The 16950-nt window shown below is 52.7% G+C and overlaps 1 protein-coding gene across 1 annotated transcript; it reads right to left on the bottom strand.

Moving 5' to 3' along the window:
- Positions 1-1194: 1194 nt before the first annotated feature.
- Positions 1195-16798, bottom strand: CCNP (cyclin P; the record flags this gene model as incomplete). Its single annotated transcript, XM_082232522.1, has 9 exons — positions 1195-1449; positions 4941-5119; positions 6432-6590; positions 8572-8727; positions 9179-9277; positions 10451-10557; positions 11612-11705; positions 14902-14973; positions 16724-16798. 9 exons carry the CDS (start codon positions 16796-16798, stop codon positions 1269-1271), a joined length of 1122 nt encoding a protein of 373 aa, XP_082088648.1. The 3' UTR covers positions 1195-1268.
- Between the last annotated feature and the right edge of the window lie 152 nt (positions 16799-16950).

Below are 16950 nucleotides of genomic sequence, written 5' to 3' on the forward strand. Positions count from 1 at the left end.
GACTGGGGGCGGGAGGGGGGGGACGCAAAGGAAGGGAGGGGCCACAGGCAAGCCCCGCCTCCTCCGGAGTATGGGTGCGGGTGCGGTTGTGCCGGGAGCGCCGTTTCCTGGCGGAGGGTTTCTGATGGAGAAGCGCTGGAAGCTGCCTTCAGCGAAGAGCCAGAGTTGCAGTCTCGTAATGGGACACCCAGGGGTCGTCTAGTCCAACCCCTGCTGTAACGCAGGAGGCTGAAGAATCCCTGAAAAATTCCTGGAGAGGCTGCCGGGAACTCAGGGCCATGGGTTCAAGTCTTACGCTGGGCAAAATATTCCTTGGTTGCAGGGGACTGGACTAGATGACCCTCGTGGTTGCTCCCAGCTCTATGATTCTGTAATGCCAGGGCACTTCTGCAAGGGAATGGCTCCTTCTGAGTGGGAAGAATATTTATCCAGTTCGCCTGCTAGTGATGTCTGAAGAGCAATGCAGGAATTTTGACCAGAAAGATGGCAGAACATCACTTGTGACAGGCAGCTTGCAGTCACCCTTAGTGGACCATCAGTGTTACGGTCTCTGTATTGACAGTGGAGGTATCAGTGAGTGGGGGTGGGGGTGGGGCAGAAGAGAAGTCTCATCAAGCCTTCCAACTATGTAATGCCTTCGTTTAAATTCACAATGTTCTGTTTTTGTAACGTTTTACCATGAAAACAATTTTAAATCATAGAGGTAAGATTCGAACTGGGGGCTTCCTGGGACGTAGCTTAAATGCTTCACCACTGGGCTACAATAGAGGGGTGGGGACAGATTCTCCCCACACCCATCACCCCTGCCAAGAGGGGCCTGAGATTCCGCCTCCACTTCCAAGGGGACCGACAGACCTTGCCATGAAGAGATAAAAGAAGGCGCGAGAGAGAACAAAACACACTTTATTAAACACTTCCAGAGTCCTGTTTTCTTACAGTTATCTACTCTTTTTTAAAACCAATCTGTTAAGACTGGGGGGAGGCAGAAAGTGCCAGGGAGGGTGGGGTCACTGTGAATAGATGAAGAGAGAAAGAGAGAGATAGAGAGATAGAGAGAGAGAGAGAGAGAGAGAGAGAATACCACCCCCACCTGAATTGTCTCCCAAGGATTCTGCTTGGGCTCCTGGCCCCCTCCCCTCCCCTCCCCACCTGAAGGCTCTGGTCCACCCCACCCCATGCTTCTTCCATGGAGCAGGACTGGGAAAGCTCCTCTTGCCCTGCAACGGGGTGCGATGGGCCCTAAAGGCAAACCCACAGCAGACCCCTCTTCATGGAGTGGGGCTTCCCAGGACGCAGCTCAGGTACTCGGAGGTCGTGATGGCGGGGCTGGTGCTGGTGCAGAGCTTTTGAGGCCGCGAGTATTTCAGGAAAGTGGCACGGAGGGTGGAGCTGGGCCCCCGCAGGGCAGCCTTGGCCATGGGAGGGTGCACTGCCGACAGCTCAGACTCACTGCAATGAGAGAGAGGCAGAAAGGGAGGCAGCAACAAAGGAGGGAAGAGTGTTGTTCTTGCGTTCAAATCCTGCTTGCCAGTTTCCCACAGGCAACTCTCCTGCTGCTGTGAGAACAGGATGGTGGTCTAGACAGGTCCTTGGCCTAATCCTGAAGGGGGTTGGACTAGATGACCCACAGGGTCTCTTCCGACTCTATGATTACCGTATTTTTCGCCCTATAGGACACACTTTTTCCCCTCCAAAAATGAAGGGGAAATGTGTGTGCGTCCTATGGGGTGAATGCAGGGTTTCGCTGAAGCCTGGAGAGCGAGAGGGGTCCGTGCGCACCGACCCCTCTCACTCTCCAGGCTTCAGGAGAGCCCCACCGCCAGCCCCACCAGCTCGGGGGACAGCGGGGAGGCGCAGCGCGCCTTTCCCGCTGTCCCCCGACTTGGTTAGAAGGCTGGCGGGGGGAGAAGCCTGCTCCTCCCCATCGCCAGCCCCGCAAACTTGCTTCGGCATCGTTGTGGGTCCTGTTCTGGGGGCTGGCGTCGGGGGAAGCCCGAGCTTCCCCCACCCCAGCCCCGTGCCTGGGGGGGAAAAATAATTTTCCCCCCTTTATTTCCCCCCCCCCAAATCTAGGTGCGTCCTATGGGTCGGTGCGTCCTATAGGGCGAAAAATACGGTATATGAATCAATGACCTCTGAACAGCCAGCCAGCCAGAGAGCATCACTGCAGCAAAACGGACCCAAGAATCACAGGCCAGATGCAGAACTCCCTGTAAAGGTGAAGCATCATCACCCCATAAGTCCCTGCAGCAACCTTGGCACAAGAGGGAGTATCACCCCCATAAGGGGCAAAGGCAGAGGGGGCAGCAGCTTGCCAGAGCTGTGGGATGTGAAACACAAGAGCAGTCAAGTACAACATTCCTAGAGTGAACATGCTTACACATGGGGAGGAATGTTTGTCCAGCCAGCAGGTAAACTTCCTGTTTCTTTCTGGGCTGGGACAGACTGCCTCTGCATGTGACTAGAGGTGGGCGTGGCCTCACCTGTGCAGGTAATGACAAAAGCACGGCAGGGCAGCCATCTCTCTCTCTCTGACTACTTTCGTCGAAGAAGCAACATCTGCTTACCCAAAGATGCTCTCTTGGCCTCCAGCCGAGAGGAAAGAGGGACTGTCCCCTTATGAGATAGTTTCCAGGTGTATGTTACTTTTCTAAGTCTGCCTTCTGGGATCCGATTGTGAACAGAATGTGAGTAAACTCTTTTTATACTTTTATAGAAGACTGTGTTGTGTCTTACCTTTTATGAGGGAATAAGGGGGAAATACCAGAACAGTTATTATAGAGCAGGGGTGTCAAACTCAAATTCATCGGGGGCCGCACCAGCAGTTTGGTCACCCTCAAAGGGCCGGTTGTATCTGTAGGACTTTATCAAAGTTATTTTTCCTTAGGCACTGGTGTGTGTTGTCTTGAACCTATACACTATTTAATATACCTATTCCAGTACGATTTTAAATAAGAATAGAAGAAGAAATAATAATGATTTTTTAAAAAGATGACGAGATGGGCTTCCAGGCAGACTGGAGCTCCAATGGGGAGGAGACAGGAGCCTGTCCCAACAGAGCAGAGCAGAAGCAAATGCCGCCGCACTCAGGAGTCGGAGGATACGGAGCTGCAGTTTGGACAGCAGCAGTTTCTTCCCTGCAAGGGAGCCCCAGCGGCACTGCGGGCGCGGGTGGCCAGGATATCCTGCTGGGGCCCCGAGCTGCTGCAGTTGCTCCTGGGGAGGGGGCTATCCGCCAAGTCCTCCGGCCCGGAGAAAGCCGATGTGTTGGCGTGGGGAGGGGGGCGGTGTTTCGTAGCCAGGCTCCCGCAGCCAAGTTGCTGGCAGGCTCCCACTTTGCTCCAGCCGCCCAGATGCCGGTGCGGTCCTCTTCGGGGTGGGAGGCACCCCTGCTTTGCAGTGTGGCACACCGCCCGCCCGCCCGCCCGCCTCCCTCCACCCCACTCTGTGCAGCTGAACTGGCAGCAGCTTCGCCTCTCCCAGCCCAGCCAGGGCGCGCCGCCTGCGGCAGGATCTGCGCCTGGTCCCCGCTCTCCACCCGCCTCCGCCATTCCCTTCCCCGCCTGCCGGCCCCGCTACTTACCCACCAGAGCGACCCCCAGCCAGCCCCTGGCCCCGCCGCCCGCGACCCCGGCCATCTCCTCGCCAGCTGCAGCGCCGCAGTGGCCTCTTCTTGCGGCCCGAGCAAGTGAGCGAGCGGCATCCCAAGCGTGGCTCTCGCTCCCTGCCCTCGCTGCCAGCCTCCGCGGCTCTCTTGGGCTCCAAAAGTTGCCGCGAGCGTGACCCGCCACCTCGAGCAGCCGCGCCTGGGAGGCTCCGAGGGGCGGAGGCAGCCGGCTCCGAGCTCGGCTTCGCGGGACCGCCTCCTCCGCAGCAAGCCCCGGACGGGACCGAGCGAGCAGAAAGCCTCTTTGCCCAGCTCGCGAGGCAGGCGAAAGATGTGGGACCGGCCGGTAGGCAGCGCCGTCGGGGCGCGTCGTTTGGAGCCCTGTCTGCAAGCAGGCAGGGAAGGCTGTTTGTGTGGGTCACTTTTTAGAAAGGCAGAGAACCTCCGCCGGAGTGCGGACCCTAAAATCTGGGTCGGGACCAGTAGAAAGGACGAGAAGCTCGCTTCCTCGCCCTTGATGCCATGGGCCACATGACGAGGTCTGGCGGGCCGGATTCAGCCCGCGGGCCTTGTGTTTGACACCCGTGTTATAGAGGCTTTAGTGAGCCTGAGCAAACGCATCCGCTGTGAGTTTAAAAAGGGGAATGTCACTCTGCTAAATTGTGAACTTGTTAACACAAGGTGGAAAGGCTATAATCACACAATATATCCTCTCCTGCATCCCTGAACATTCCCACAAGAGCACACTCTCCCACTCAGCAGTGAGGCAAGATTTGACCAGGGGGCTTCCTGGCCCACCCTGAGAGAGAGAATAACGTCTTCCTTCATGCAGCCCCTATGGAACCCCTCCCACAGGAGGCAGTGACGCTTCTGAGTAGCAGGTGCTGGGGTGCTTGTGGGGCTCCCCAAATGACCGCTGGCTGGCTGACCGCTGAGAGTCTAGGCTATGGGATTAGATGGTGCAGCCAGGCTCTTTATAGGTTCTTAGAATCTTAGCACTGTAAAGTTGGGTAATCTGGTCCAAACCCCTGAAACGCAGGAATTTCAGCTAAATCAAGGACAATAAATTAAAAAGGGCATCGCAAGGCCCTTTCCAAGACTGAAATATATTGGTGACTTCACAGTGGCAGCTTAGGGGCCTGAGAAGCAGCTTCTGAATTTAACTCCAGTTCTTCAGAATCCTAGAATTGCAAAACCTATTCATAACCGAAAAGTATTTGTCCTGTGGCATGAAATCTGGCACAGAGAATCGCCAGCCTCCCAGAAAACACGCCAGCAGGTGGGCTCCTCCTGTGCTGCCTCCTCCCCCCTCCCGGGGGGGGTCTGCTCCTACCTGTACGAGTGAAGGTTCCGGACACCTTCCTGGAGAGCATCCCAGAGCCTGGCACCCTCTTCCGGCAGCACCCTCTGTGCCAGGCCCAGGGCAGCCAGAGAGAGCTGTGCGGGCTCAAAGCGCAGGCAGTCGCAGTCGGCCAGCGAAAGCTCCAGGAAGTACATGGCCAAGAGGAGCACCTGGGGAGGAGGAAGAGCAAGTAGGGGGAAGGGGGACCCAGGAGTCCTGCCCCCACCAGCCCCTGCCCTCAGGTCAGGCCAGGAGCAGGAGGCAAGGGGAGCAGCAACATTCTTGACTCTGAGCATGTGCAGAAGCTGCACTCGGGGAGGAAAGGCTCTGACTTCTGATGTAGTGATCAGATGGGATTACTGTGAGGAATTACGAAATATGCATCTAAGCCATTGTGTCCGCGATGAAAGCGTTGCGTTGACTGGGTTTGATTCATTGACAATAATTTCTGATCAAATCCCACAAGCCTCTGCACCTCTGCCATTTCCCCTCTACTGCCCATTTCTCTACACCTGACAGGCACGTATAAGCATTCTGAAACACAGGCCAGTTGCTTCATCAGGCATCCTTAGTACATAAAGATAGAAGGTTGCTTTGATGTAGTTTGTTAATTTTTAGGTAGATCTTAATTTTTAGGTAGATCGGTTCCCCTACTCACGGGTTGTTGCTTTTTAGCCGAATGTTCCCAGGAAAAGGGTCAGCGCTCACCGACAGCAGCTTTGAGGCTTCACTCCACAGAAAGAGCGATCGACTCACAGCACCGCGCCAGCCCTTTCGCGCTCCGGAGCCCCTTACGGGGTTCCTTCAACGTTTCAGGGGGCGCTGATGGTGCCCGCCGAGTCCCACGGCCACAGGCTATCGCTGCCTGTGGTTTTCCAGCAAGGGTCTCTGCTTTGCCATAGCGGACGACCCGTTTCTACGGAGCTTCCCCTTTACAAGGCAAAGAGGACCGCCACTGCCGTTCGTGCCGCCCCCGGAAGTCCAATTTTTAGGTAGATCTTAAGGGCCAGGAAGAGAGTTCACAAGATGGTAAATACTGCCATCCTGCTTCTCCTGTTTATTCCTATTTATGACCTCCGGGGTTTCCTAAAAGCATTCCTCCTTCCTTCCTCTTTTATTTACTCTGGACTACTATGCATGCTCAAGTAGGAAATAGTTTCTTTGTAGTTTTAACTTTAACTTTGTCCCCACGTGGTGTTTTTTTGAAATGCTCAGAGGAAATCTGATTGGTTCTTACGAACACTGTGTAAAAAGTTCTTTTGTGAATAAAACGACCTGGGCCGAGGGGCGGACAGGAATGATTATTATTATTATTATACGCACTCCTCCCAGAGTCCTACTGGTCAAGCCTCGTGTGTATTCTATTAATCAGAGTCCAATCCTTCCTTGTTTGGGGAACGCTACATTCTGAGCCCCAGAATCTCTTTAAGAGGGAAAGTGAGAGGTCAGCTGTGGCCTGGGAGACCCCCGACGGACACTCACCTCCCTGGCACAGTGGCCCACTTCTGCCAGCAGGTGCAGCAGGTGGACAGGGTTGGCATAGTGCAGCTCGAACTTCAGGCGAGCCAAGATCTTGCGCTCCATGCGCAGCAGCTCCTTCTGGTTGAATGAGTCCTCCATCATGAAGCAGAGCTGGGATGGCTGGAGAGAGGGAGGGGAGGAGAGACAACGGCAGAAAGGGGTGGGTGGGTGGGCAGTCTCCCTCGCAAGGCTGTTTTTAAGCAGAGGTTGGGTGGCCACCTGCCATGGGTGCTTCAGCTGCGGTTCCTGCATTGCAAGGGGTTGGACTGAATGACCTCTGGGGGTCCTTTCCAACTCTATGATTCTTTACCTCTGAGACTGCATTTCCCTGACCACCTTCCATTCAAGCGAATCCCAAAGGGACTCACAAACAATAAATGACAGCAGCGTGACAGGACACCACAAGTACAGCCTAGATCCCCTGATAGTCAGCGAAACAAGTAAAACCAAAGAAACAATATTTAACAAACTACCAACTAAAAAAGAACAAGCCAAACTGCAAAATAATAAGCAGCAGATTCGTGAAAGATTTAACGGTAGCGGGGTTTGGATAGTCAAAATATGTGTGCGATAAAACAGCTAAAAAACAAATATTAGGAAAGGAGGGGTGGGAAATCAAAAAGTAACTTTGTATGTTAAAAAAAATGTTTATGATGATAAATGCTTTGAAATATGGTGGGAGACTTATTAAAAATGATATAAAAATAAGCTAAACATTGCCTGATTACAGCATGTCATATTATATTGTTATGGGTTTGGGGGCCCAGATTCCCCTAAATTCCTGGTTGCCACATCCTCCCCATCATTCCTGGATGTAGTAAAATTTAGAGAAGTTTGGGCTAAACTTTGGGAATCATGCAAATGCCCTGGATTTAGTTCTGCTTGGGAGCCAAGCCAGCTGTGCAGGGCTAGTTGAAGGGGCCGTCAGCAGGGGCCAAAGGTCAGTGGTGGTCCATCAAGGAATCAGGCAGAGGTTTAGGGTTTCAACTTTGAATGGCATAGGCTGGCGGGAGCTCCTTGGAGTAACAAAGAGGAGGAGAGGGGGGGCAGAACAAGAGAGCTGGGGGGTGATAGTCTAGAACCAAGAGACGCAGAGCTTTTTGCTGTCCTTTTGAGTCCAACGCTCCTGGGAGGGGGTAGCAAAACCCCATAGGATGCAAAAGTTCTGGAATCCCCCCATCAAGGTCACATATAAAAAGGTAAAGGGACCCCTGACCATTAGGTCCAGTCGCGGACGACTCTGGGGTTGCGGCGCTCATCTCGCTATACTGGCCGAGTGAGCCGGCGTACAGCTTCCGCGTCACGTGGCCAGCATGACTAAGCCGCTTCTGGCGAACCAGAGCATCGTACAGAAACGCTGTTTACTTTCCCGCCGGAGTGGTACCTATTCATCTACTTGCACTTTGAGGTGCTTTCGAACTGTTAGGAGCAGGGACCGAGCAACGGGAGCTCATCCCGTCGTGGGGATTCGAACCGCCGACCTTCTGATCGGCAAGTCCTAGGCTGTGTGGTTTAACCCACAGCGCCACCCACATCCCTTGCAGGTCACATATATGTGCGAATAAAACCACATTTCACGAAGACACCGCAGTCTCTGCTGTACCTCATTGTCCCAGAAGGGAACAAGGACCCTGGAAAGTGTGCCCCCCCCCACAACCCCTGGGATCTTGCAGCCCTCATGGAGATGGGAGCAGTGTGTTGACAATATGATTAACAAATCAACAAGGCAAAGCAATATTAACAACATAGCAAGTAAAAAAAATAAGCTGGGAGGCGATGGGAGAGGCGCCTGCCTGAGTCTCCTCCTGTGCCCTGGGCCTCCCTGCCCACCCCCCACAAGGTGCTCATTTGCAGGAACGCTGGGCTGCGCAGGAGAGGCGCCAGCCCCACAACCTGGACCCCCCTGAGCTGTGCAGGATCAGCCCACCAGAGGAAGCACCCCAACCAAGGCCACAGCCCAGCCACAGATATTCAGTGCAAACTGCCCCCTTGACTGGCACAGCGTCTCAAGCGCCTCTCCTAGAGGTGGGGGTTTGGGGCAGCCCCCCTCCCCGGTCCGGGCACCAGAGCCTCCCCCTCCCACCTGAGGCCTCCTGCTCACCTGAGGGCAACTGCTCTCCTCTACCTTGCAGGCCAGGAAGAGGCAGGTGGCAGCCAGGAGCTGCAGGGTGGAGATTCGCACTCGGCCCGCTTTCAAGTAGGCGTTGAAGAGGTAGACGGCCAGGAAGAGAGTCTCCTCCGCCAGGGCCAGGTATTCCTGGAGGGTGGGCAGAAGCAAGATTAGGCACAACTTTCTGCGCCCCAGAGTGGCTCATCCTTCTCGTCCCTTCCAACTCTACAGCTCTGTGATTCTATGACTTTGGGGGCGCCATTCCCCGATATCCTGCCCCACAACAAAGGCTCCACCAAGCCCCCAACCCTTGCTTGCTCCAAGGACCCCCTGGCGACCCCCTTCAGGGCAGAAGTTTGCCTCTCCAGCAAGGGGAGGGAGCCAAACCTGCCGCCCCTCCCATTCTGCCACCCGAGGCGCCTGCCTCACCTTGTCTCATTGCAGAGCCGGCCCTGAATGCCTCCCTGCCCACCTGAGTCGGCTGCAAGGGGGTGGAAACTCAGGGCCTCCTGCTGCCCCACCCCAAACAAACTTCCCCACCCGCTCTTCCAGGGGGGGGGGAGACATTTGGGGGGGGGGGGTTCCTGCTGGTATCTACATGCACTTGCACCAGCCAATCGATGATGAGGCCGCGCATCTCTCCCGTCACAGACCTGGGCACGTCAAGCCCCCGGAAGGCGTAATGCGGCTGCTTCTGCTGTGGGGAGGAAAGGGGGAAGAAAGGAGCCCTGAAGTTGCTGCATCTCCTCTTCCCTTCTTCTCATAAACCCCCGTCTTTTGGGAGAGGACAAAGCAAGGGAGCTGTGACAGCTGTCACTCAGTAGAACAGGAGGCTCCTAGGGCTTTTAGGGCCCTCGTATTTACGGGACCGTCTCTCCTGGTCTGCCCCGCACCTTAAGGTCCATGAATAACCATAGTTTAGAGGTCCCAGGAACTAAGGAAGTCAGATTATCCTCCACCAGGGACAGGGCCTTTTCAGTGATGGCTCCAACCTGGTGGAATGCTCTGTCCCATGAGACCAGGGGCCTTCAAGATTTAACCTCTTTCCACCAGGGCTGTAAGACAGAGCTATTCTGCCTGGCCTTCAATTTGAATTCAGACTGATCTTCTATTTCCCTTCTCTTCCCTCCCCCTCCCCTTTTATGTAGATCACCCACTCTGAGACCCCACAGCTAATTCTCCCCTGGCCTCCTCGCTGGCCCAAGTAGGACTAATTCAGCCAGCTAGCCCTGGTGACTGGATTTCCCTCAAATTGATTTCTGAATTTTGAATTTTATTGTTATTCATGTTTTTACACTGTATTTTATGCTGCTTTTACAATGAAGTGTTTTAAATTTGTTGTTAGCCGCCCTGAGCCCGGTTTTCTGAACCGGGAAGGGAAAGGTATAAATAAAAATTATTATTATTTATTATTAATCTGAGGGTCGTAGATTTGAGCAAAAGATTCCTGCACTGCAGAGGGTCAGTCTAGAGGACCCTTGGAGATCCCGTCCAACTTGACAATTAATGTGGATCTGTTAATCCCACCTCCCTGATGGTAAGACCTGTTTGACAGCCGGGCAGTGGTGGTGGACTCCCCTTCATTTGTAAACAGAGGCTGGATGGCCATCTGTCATGGGTGCTTTGGGTGGCATTCCTGCACTGCAGGGGGTCAGACTATAGGACCCTTGGAGGTCCCGTCCAACTCTAAAATTCTGAGTCCCCTACCGGCCAAGCAAGGGGCCTTTGGGAAGCCCCCAAGGCAGGGAGAGAGGGCAGCAGCCCCACCCAAAATCCTCTGAGATAGGGCAGCCCACAGAGGCCTCTCTTGGGGGGCGGGGATTCCAACATTGGTCCTCAGGATAGAAGTCACCTTTCCCCTCCAACTTACCATCAGGTTGCTGAAGATGTCATAGGCATACTCCTTCTCCAGACCCATGCCCAGGCGCGACATGGCTTGCGAGAGCTCCTCCACAAGGACCTCAGAGGCTGGAGCAACTGGGGTGGGAGAGGAAAGAGACAGCCGCTGTGGTGCAGTTTGGCTCGCTTGCCTGAGCTCCCCGCAAAGCACCCGGATGCTTCTGCATGTTGCTGTGCCAGATGCAATGGGTTGTGTTTCAGGAATATGTGTATAGGTTGGGGGGGGGTTGCCCCTCCAGCAGATATCATGCCCATGCAGCCCACTACCAAAATCAGCACAATCACTTTTGACTGACAAATGTATCTATGTACTGGCTCACTGGGAAAACTTCAGAAAATCATATAGTCATGTGAGCTCAGCTGCTCAGCAGCCCCTCTGCCTGAGTGATAATCCCTGGCATCCTGATACCTGAGTGCCAGACAGGTAGCCGTTCCAGAAATAACAAACCCAGATGAAGACCAAAGGGTGGGATTAACTTGGCTGGGAAACAGGGAAATGTAAATATCTCTTTTGCTACACTTGATAGGTGTTTGGTGGAGGGCAAGGGGGACCATGGGGCAGGGTCCAGGATGCTCAGATTACGGCCACCAGACCTCCCCTTTCATGATGTAACCATGATGTAGTTGGGGGGGGTGTAACATGGGGATTAGCAGCTAATAAAAGTTGGGGTCTTCTTTTGTTCGGGGCTTCCACCTTGTTCCACCTTGTGGCAGGTGGGAGTCCTGTTGCGACAGTCTTCAATAAAGACCAAGCCTCCTGGCTGCTGTTTTGCCCTGGTATTCCTGGCTGGGGTCCTTGTTCTTTTGTCCAAGGGAGCCCTCAGATTTCTCCGTTAACAGTTGAGATGGGACTAGGTGCAAGTCCCCCGCATGCCCGAAGGACCCTGTCTTGGGACAAGGAGAGCAGGGAGGTTGGGCAGTGTCCTTCGGGACCTCATGGTTTCCAGGCACTTTGGTAAGAATTAACGGGCTTTGGATTAGGACTACTTAAAATTCACAGCCTGTGGAGAGGGGGAAGCAGTAGGCAGTAGGCAATATGGGAAGCGTCCCCAGGCCAACTCTTGTTCCCTCCCCATCAGGCCTCCCAACTTTTACCCCATCCTGCAAACTATTTTGCCTGGAGCTCCCTTACCTCTTTGCAACACCGGCTCTGCTGAGGTCCTGGGGCAGACAGCGCCCGGCTTCTCAGAAGCAACGTCCCTCTCATGACTCCCGGGGACCTTCCGCTGTAAGAGAGATTTGGGGTGCGGTGGGGTGGGGGCCGATTGATGGATTGATTGCATTTTTATCCCGCTTTTTTCCCTCCCAGGAGCTCAAGGCGGCGTAATGTTTCAGGTTAGGCCGAGAGGCACTGGCTGTCACCCAGGCCAAGTCGGGATTCGAATCCTGGTCTCTCCCAGGTCTCAACCACAGCACCACAGTTTGGCCGCAAGGGCACTAGATTAGACCTGTGTCCCCCACAGAGGCAGAGCAGGGCTCACTCCGTGACCCAGCTCCTGCATCTTAAAAGGCCTCCTCAGAGCCTTGCAGCCTGGGATTGTAAGCAGAGGCACAACTGGGGCCACCACCAATGCGCCAGCGTGGTGTAGTGGTTAGAGCCAAGTTTTCCAAGTTTTATTATGGCCGAAGCCAGTGACACTAAACACCAGAAGATCAAACAACAAGAAATCAACAACAACCTCAGAAAAGAAAGAAGGTTACACAAGGGAACTTCGCAGTGTGCCATTCGACAGAAGAGATTTACGCTTCCTAATTACTGAAGTGCAAAATTTAGCCACCTCATATGATATTGAGCTTGAGGAATCTTCCAGGAGGTATTTTCGAAGAATTTCAGGGGAGGATTCCAAATAATATTGAAGGGGTATAAATTTTGATAGGAGCGGTAAAATAAGTTGAACTCGTTCTTCACTATAAAATTCGCAAAATAGAAGAATGTGTGTGACAGATTCTACCTTATTAGACCTACAAGAGCAGAGACGCGCATGCATTGGAACCCGCGTGAATTTGCCGTACAGCACTGCTGAGGGCATTGTCTCAAAGCGGGCTCTAGAGAAAGCCCATCTATAGGCTTCGTTATTGATGTTAGTTAAGTAAGGGGCAGCTGCAAAATTAGGCCAAGCTTTTAAACATCTATACGTCTCCGGGAGTAGGGCGCCTTCTTGTTGCAGTTCGATATCATAAAGTCTCCTAGTGATAATTGCTTTTGCCTTGTTCAAAGTTCCAATAAAAAGATTTTCAGGGTTTAGGCCAATTTGTTTGATCTTGTTAGTTATTTGCATAAGCCAAGGAGGATAGGGAACTGCGGCCAGGAAGCAGGGTAATAGTCCCTTAGGATTGTAATGGATTTTCAGCCAGAGGGATATTGCTTGTTCCCAGACTTTTAATTCCACTCTGGGCAGCCCTGCCTCTTGCCTTAAGACTGCATTAGGTGTACACTTAGGGGTAGCAAATAATGATCTTAAGAATTTAGATTGTACTGTTTCAAGGGTCTTAAGGTTGGCAGTGGGGCTAATTTGAGAGCCATATAGGAGTTGGGCTAAAGATTTTGCCTGAAAGACTGTTAGGGCCATCGGGAGGAAGCCCGCTCCTTTCCTTCTGAATAATCTAAGGATAGCATTTGCACTTCTTTTTGCTGATATAGCTGATGTGGTCAAGTGTGTTGACAATTTGGCATTATAAGAGAAGGTAATGCCTAAGTATTGGAAGGTCTTAGTCTGTTCAATGGCATTTCCCTTTACACTCCAATTATCTTTCCTGAAGGAGCGGTTAAAGTGTACAATTTTAGTTTTGGCAAAGTTAATTGTTAACAGTTCAGTGTTACATTGGTCACTAAACTTTCCTAAGGCACGTTTCAGACCTAGTGGTTAGAGCACAGGGTTCAAATCTCCAGCTCAGCCACGACGTTCACCTTGGGTGCCAATTGCTGCCTCTCTCAGCCTGACCTACTTCATGGGGTTCTTGTGGGGGTTAGATTATGGTTACCAGATTTTTTTCAATGAATCCGGAGACACTTTCTTTTTTGAAGCTGAGTAGCAACATGGAGTCAGTAGTGGGGATGGTGAGGCAAAAGACCCTGGGCCCAAGCACACATGCATATTGTATGTGTAAGGTGCAAAGCCCTTCTTTTGCACCCTGTGAAACATAAATGCACAGAGTTTTTAAAAAACTGGGCAATGGCTGTCCGCCCGCTGCTCCCCCGATCTGTCAAAACAAAGGGGACAGGAGATTGGGGGAGGCTTGGGAGTCACGGGTGGGCAGTGCGCCGTTGCCCAGTTTTTAAAAAACTCTGCACATTTATGTTTCATAGGATGCGAAAGAAGGGCTTTGCACCTTGCCCGGCAGAGAAACCGCGCGCCTTGTGCCCCTCCTGGGCAACAGCCGCCTGCCTAGAACTCCTGAGCCTCCCCTATCAGTCAAAACAAAGGGGGAAGGGGGCAGGAGATCTGTACCGCCGGATGTTCCCGGTTCCCTTTTGGCAGTGGCAGTCAGCAGCCTGGAGCTGCTCCGGGCTGCTGAGGCTGCCACGTTTCCTGCGGACAGATTTGCAAATCTGGGGACATTCCGGGGACAGAATTTGTCCAGGGACAGATTTGCAAATCCGGGGACTGTCCCCAGGAACATCTGGTAACCCTAGGTTAGATGCGGAGGGAACCACCTGGAACCCTTTGGAGAAAAGGCTGGGATAGAAATGCAGTAGACAAATAAGTCTCCTAGCTGGCTCACTTGATGCCCCAATATACGTGGCAAATGTTCAGCCCCTGATCTCCTATCTTCCAAGAGGTCTGCGTTGCTCACCTCCCATCTTTGGGACTTTGCATTTCTCAGAACTTACCTCTGCAGTGCCGACACCCAGCTGAAAGTAGTGGCTGTTTGTTTTTGAGCATATGCAAAGCGCCTTTACCTCCCTCCCTCCCACGGCAATGACTTCCAAGTGAAGGTCAGTGCAGAATCTGCAACAAAATGTTGCAGCGTAGTCTAAGAGGGCTGATCCTATTCAGGGCTTCAGCCGGTCAGAAATATTCTCCCCTCTGGGATATCCTCCCCCCCCTCCAACCTGTCCCACCTCAGTTTTCTTTCCCAACTGACACCCCAAGGTACTGAGCGTCTTCAGTCCTCCTCCAGTTCTTTGCTTGCAAGGCGCATGTTGTTGCCCCGTAGGCTGTTTTGTCTGAAGGTCTGCTGTGCTTCTCTGTGCCCCCTACTAAAACCTTGAACCTTGGGGGCTCCAATCCTGCTGGCACTCAGCACCCAAGTTCACTATTAAAGGGAGCTGGAAATGGGTGCTCAAAGCTAAGTAATGCCATCATTGCTTCCAGGTGAGCAAGTGGGGGGGGGCAGCTTCAAGGCTGCACCTCTGCCCCCCACTCTGCAAATATTTCCTGTCTTCTAACATTGCACCCCAGCACCCCCTGGAAGACTCACCTTCCTGGATCCTTTTTCACTGCTCAGTCCTTTGTTGTTCTTGCTTTTCAAAGGCTCCCTTTTCTCATCTGCCTGAAATGGAACATATTTAAGGGAGGAGTTAAAGGGGCAGAACTCCCCCACTTTGGTTTCTGGCCCCCCCCATCAGCCCCCACATGGGCTTTTGCCAAGGAGCATCTCGGACAAAGTGAAGGTCACAGGTGTGACCATGAGCAAAATGTGGGAAGTTAAAGCCACTTCAGAGCTGGGATATTTTTTATTTGCAAATGTGCCCCCGCCTTCAGCCTCTCGACCCCCAACCTGAAGCCGGCAAGTCACTGCAGCATCTTCTCCACCGAGGGGAGCAAAGAGAGAGGCCAGGATGGTAGAGAAAGCCTCCTTTGCAATGCTAGGATAGAGAGCGTTTCTGGGCATGTGCAGAGTGCAGGCCTTTCTCCCGCCACATCTGGGAATGGGCCTCTCAGCTCGGGGAACGCAGCTTCCAACGAGGGTCTCTGTTAGGGACCCCCCAAGGGGCTAGCCTGCTGTGGGAGGCAGGTTCTGCAGACAACGCTCCAAGCAGAACAGTGCTCCCCCCGAAAAACAAACCAACCCCCACATCCGCTCAGGGGCCTTTCCCAAAGCTACAGCTCTTTGGCAGCAGAGGGTGGAAAGGGGAAAAATGCAGGGAGACTAAGGACCCCACCCCAAACCCTCCTGCCCCCCCCAGGAGCCCCCACCACAAGAGCAAACCAACAAACTTGCAGTCTGCCAGGATCTCCTCTCTTGAAAGGCGTTGGGCTTGGCCTGCACCCCCCACATGGTCCCCGGAGAAGTAAGGTCAGCTCTGCCAGGGAGTGTCAGGCCCAAGTGAGCTGCAACTCCAGCTGTGCTTAATTAGCAAAGACAGACCCAGTGGGCAGGCCTTAGGCAGCAGGGGCTCCCATCCTGAAAGGGGCTGGCCCTCCCCAGTCACAGGGCCAGAGGTGCTTTTGCTGCCATAAGCAGACACATTTTAATGTTGTATTTTAATCTTGTTTTTAAGTTGTATTTCAATCGTTTTTATACCTGGTGTCAGGTGCCCTGAGCCCGGTCTTGGCTGGGGAGGGCGGGGTATGAATAATTATTAATTATTATTATTATCATCATCATTATCCATGGAGGAGGCTGTTCATGGAAGCCTAGAACCGTGGAGCTGTATCACATAATAATAATAATGTTGTTTACAAAAAGGAAAGGGGTGCAACCTTAGATATGTTTACTAGAAGTCCCACTGGGCTGAAGAGAGCTTACCTGTAGTCAGCATGTTTATAATACCCATTTCATTGTTTGTACCCCAGCCACTCTGGGACTGGGCAGCAGATTCAAGCAGACTTTTAAACCGACTGGCCAATTGAGTCTGCATGTACTGTGCATCTTGGAAACAAGATTCTGAAGGCGGAAAGCATGCTTTTTTAAAGCTATTTAATGTCTACGCCACAATTATCTTAGAAGAGGCATCACCTTCTGCGGGAGCAAAGGTTGAAGGAATGGCTCTCTTAAAAGTGTTGCCCAGCACCTGCTGATTACTGGTACGATAAGCATGCATACTGAAATTAATCAACTTTTTTGTAAAAAAATGCTTAGCCTCAGATATACAGGAATGCCGTTTTAGTCCATTAATTTTGAACTAAAATTTGTGTAACACTGCACATGGGCCCATTCTGGGTTCTCTCACTGCTCTGGCCTAAAACGATGAGGAGCTCAGCTTAATGAAAATGGCACTCAGGAAGGCAGGATCAGGATTTGCAAGAGAGGGAACGTCTCTCCTCAAACATCTCACCCCACAGCCAACTTTGGCTACCTGCACGGCCGGCCGAAAGAGGACATCTTTACACTTCCCCCAAAGCACCAAGATGGAAGACTGGTCCAGGAGCATCTAAACCAGGGGTCAGCAAACTTTTTCTGCATGCAGGGAGCTGGTCCACTGTCCCTCAGACCTTGTGGTGGGCCAGACTATGGTTTTTTTGGGGGGAAAGAAAGAATTCCTATTCCCACAAATAACCCAGAGATGCATTTTAAATAAAAGGA

The sequence above is a fragment of the Podarcis vaucheri genome (genome assembly GCF_965113315.1).
Source record: "Podarcis vaucheri genome assembly, chromosome: 7".
In the NCBI taxonomy this organism is placed as follows: Eukaryota; Metazoa; Chordata; class Lepidosauria; order Squamata; family Lacertidae; genus Podarcis; species Podarcis vaucheri.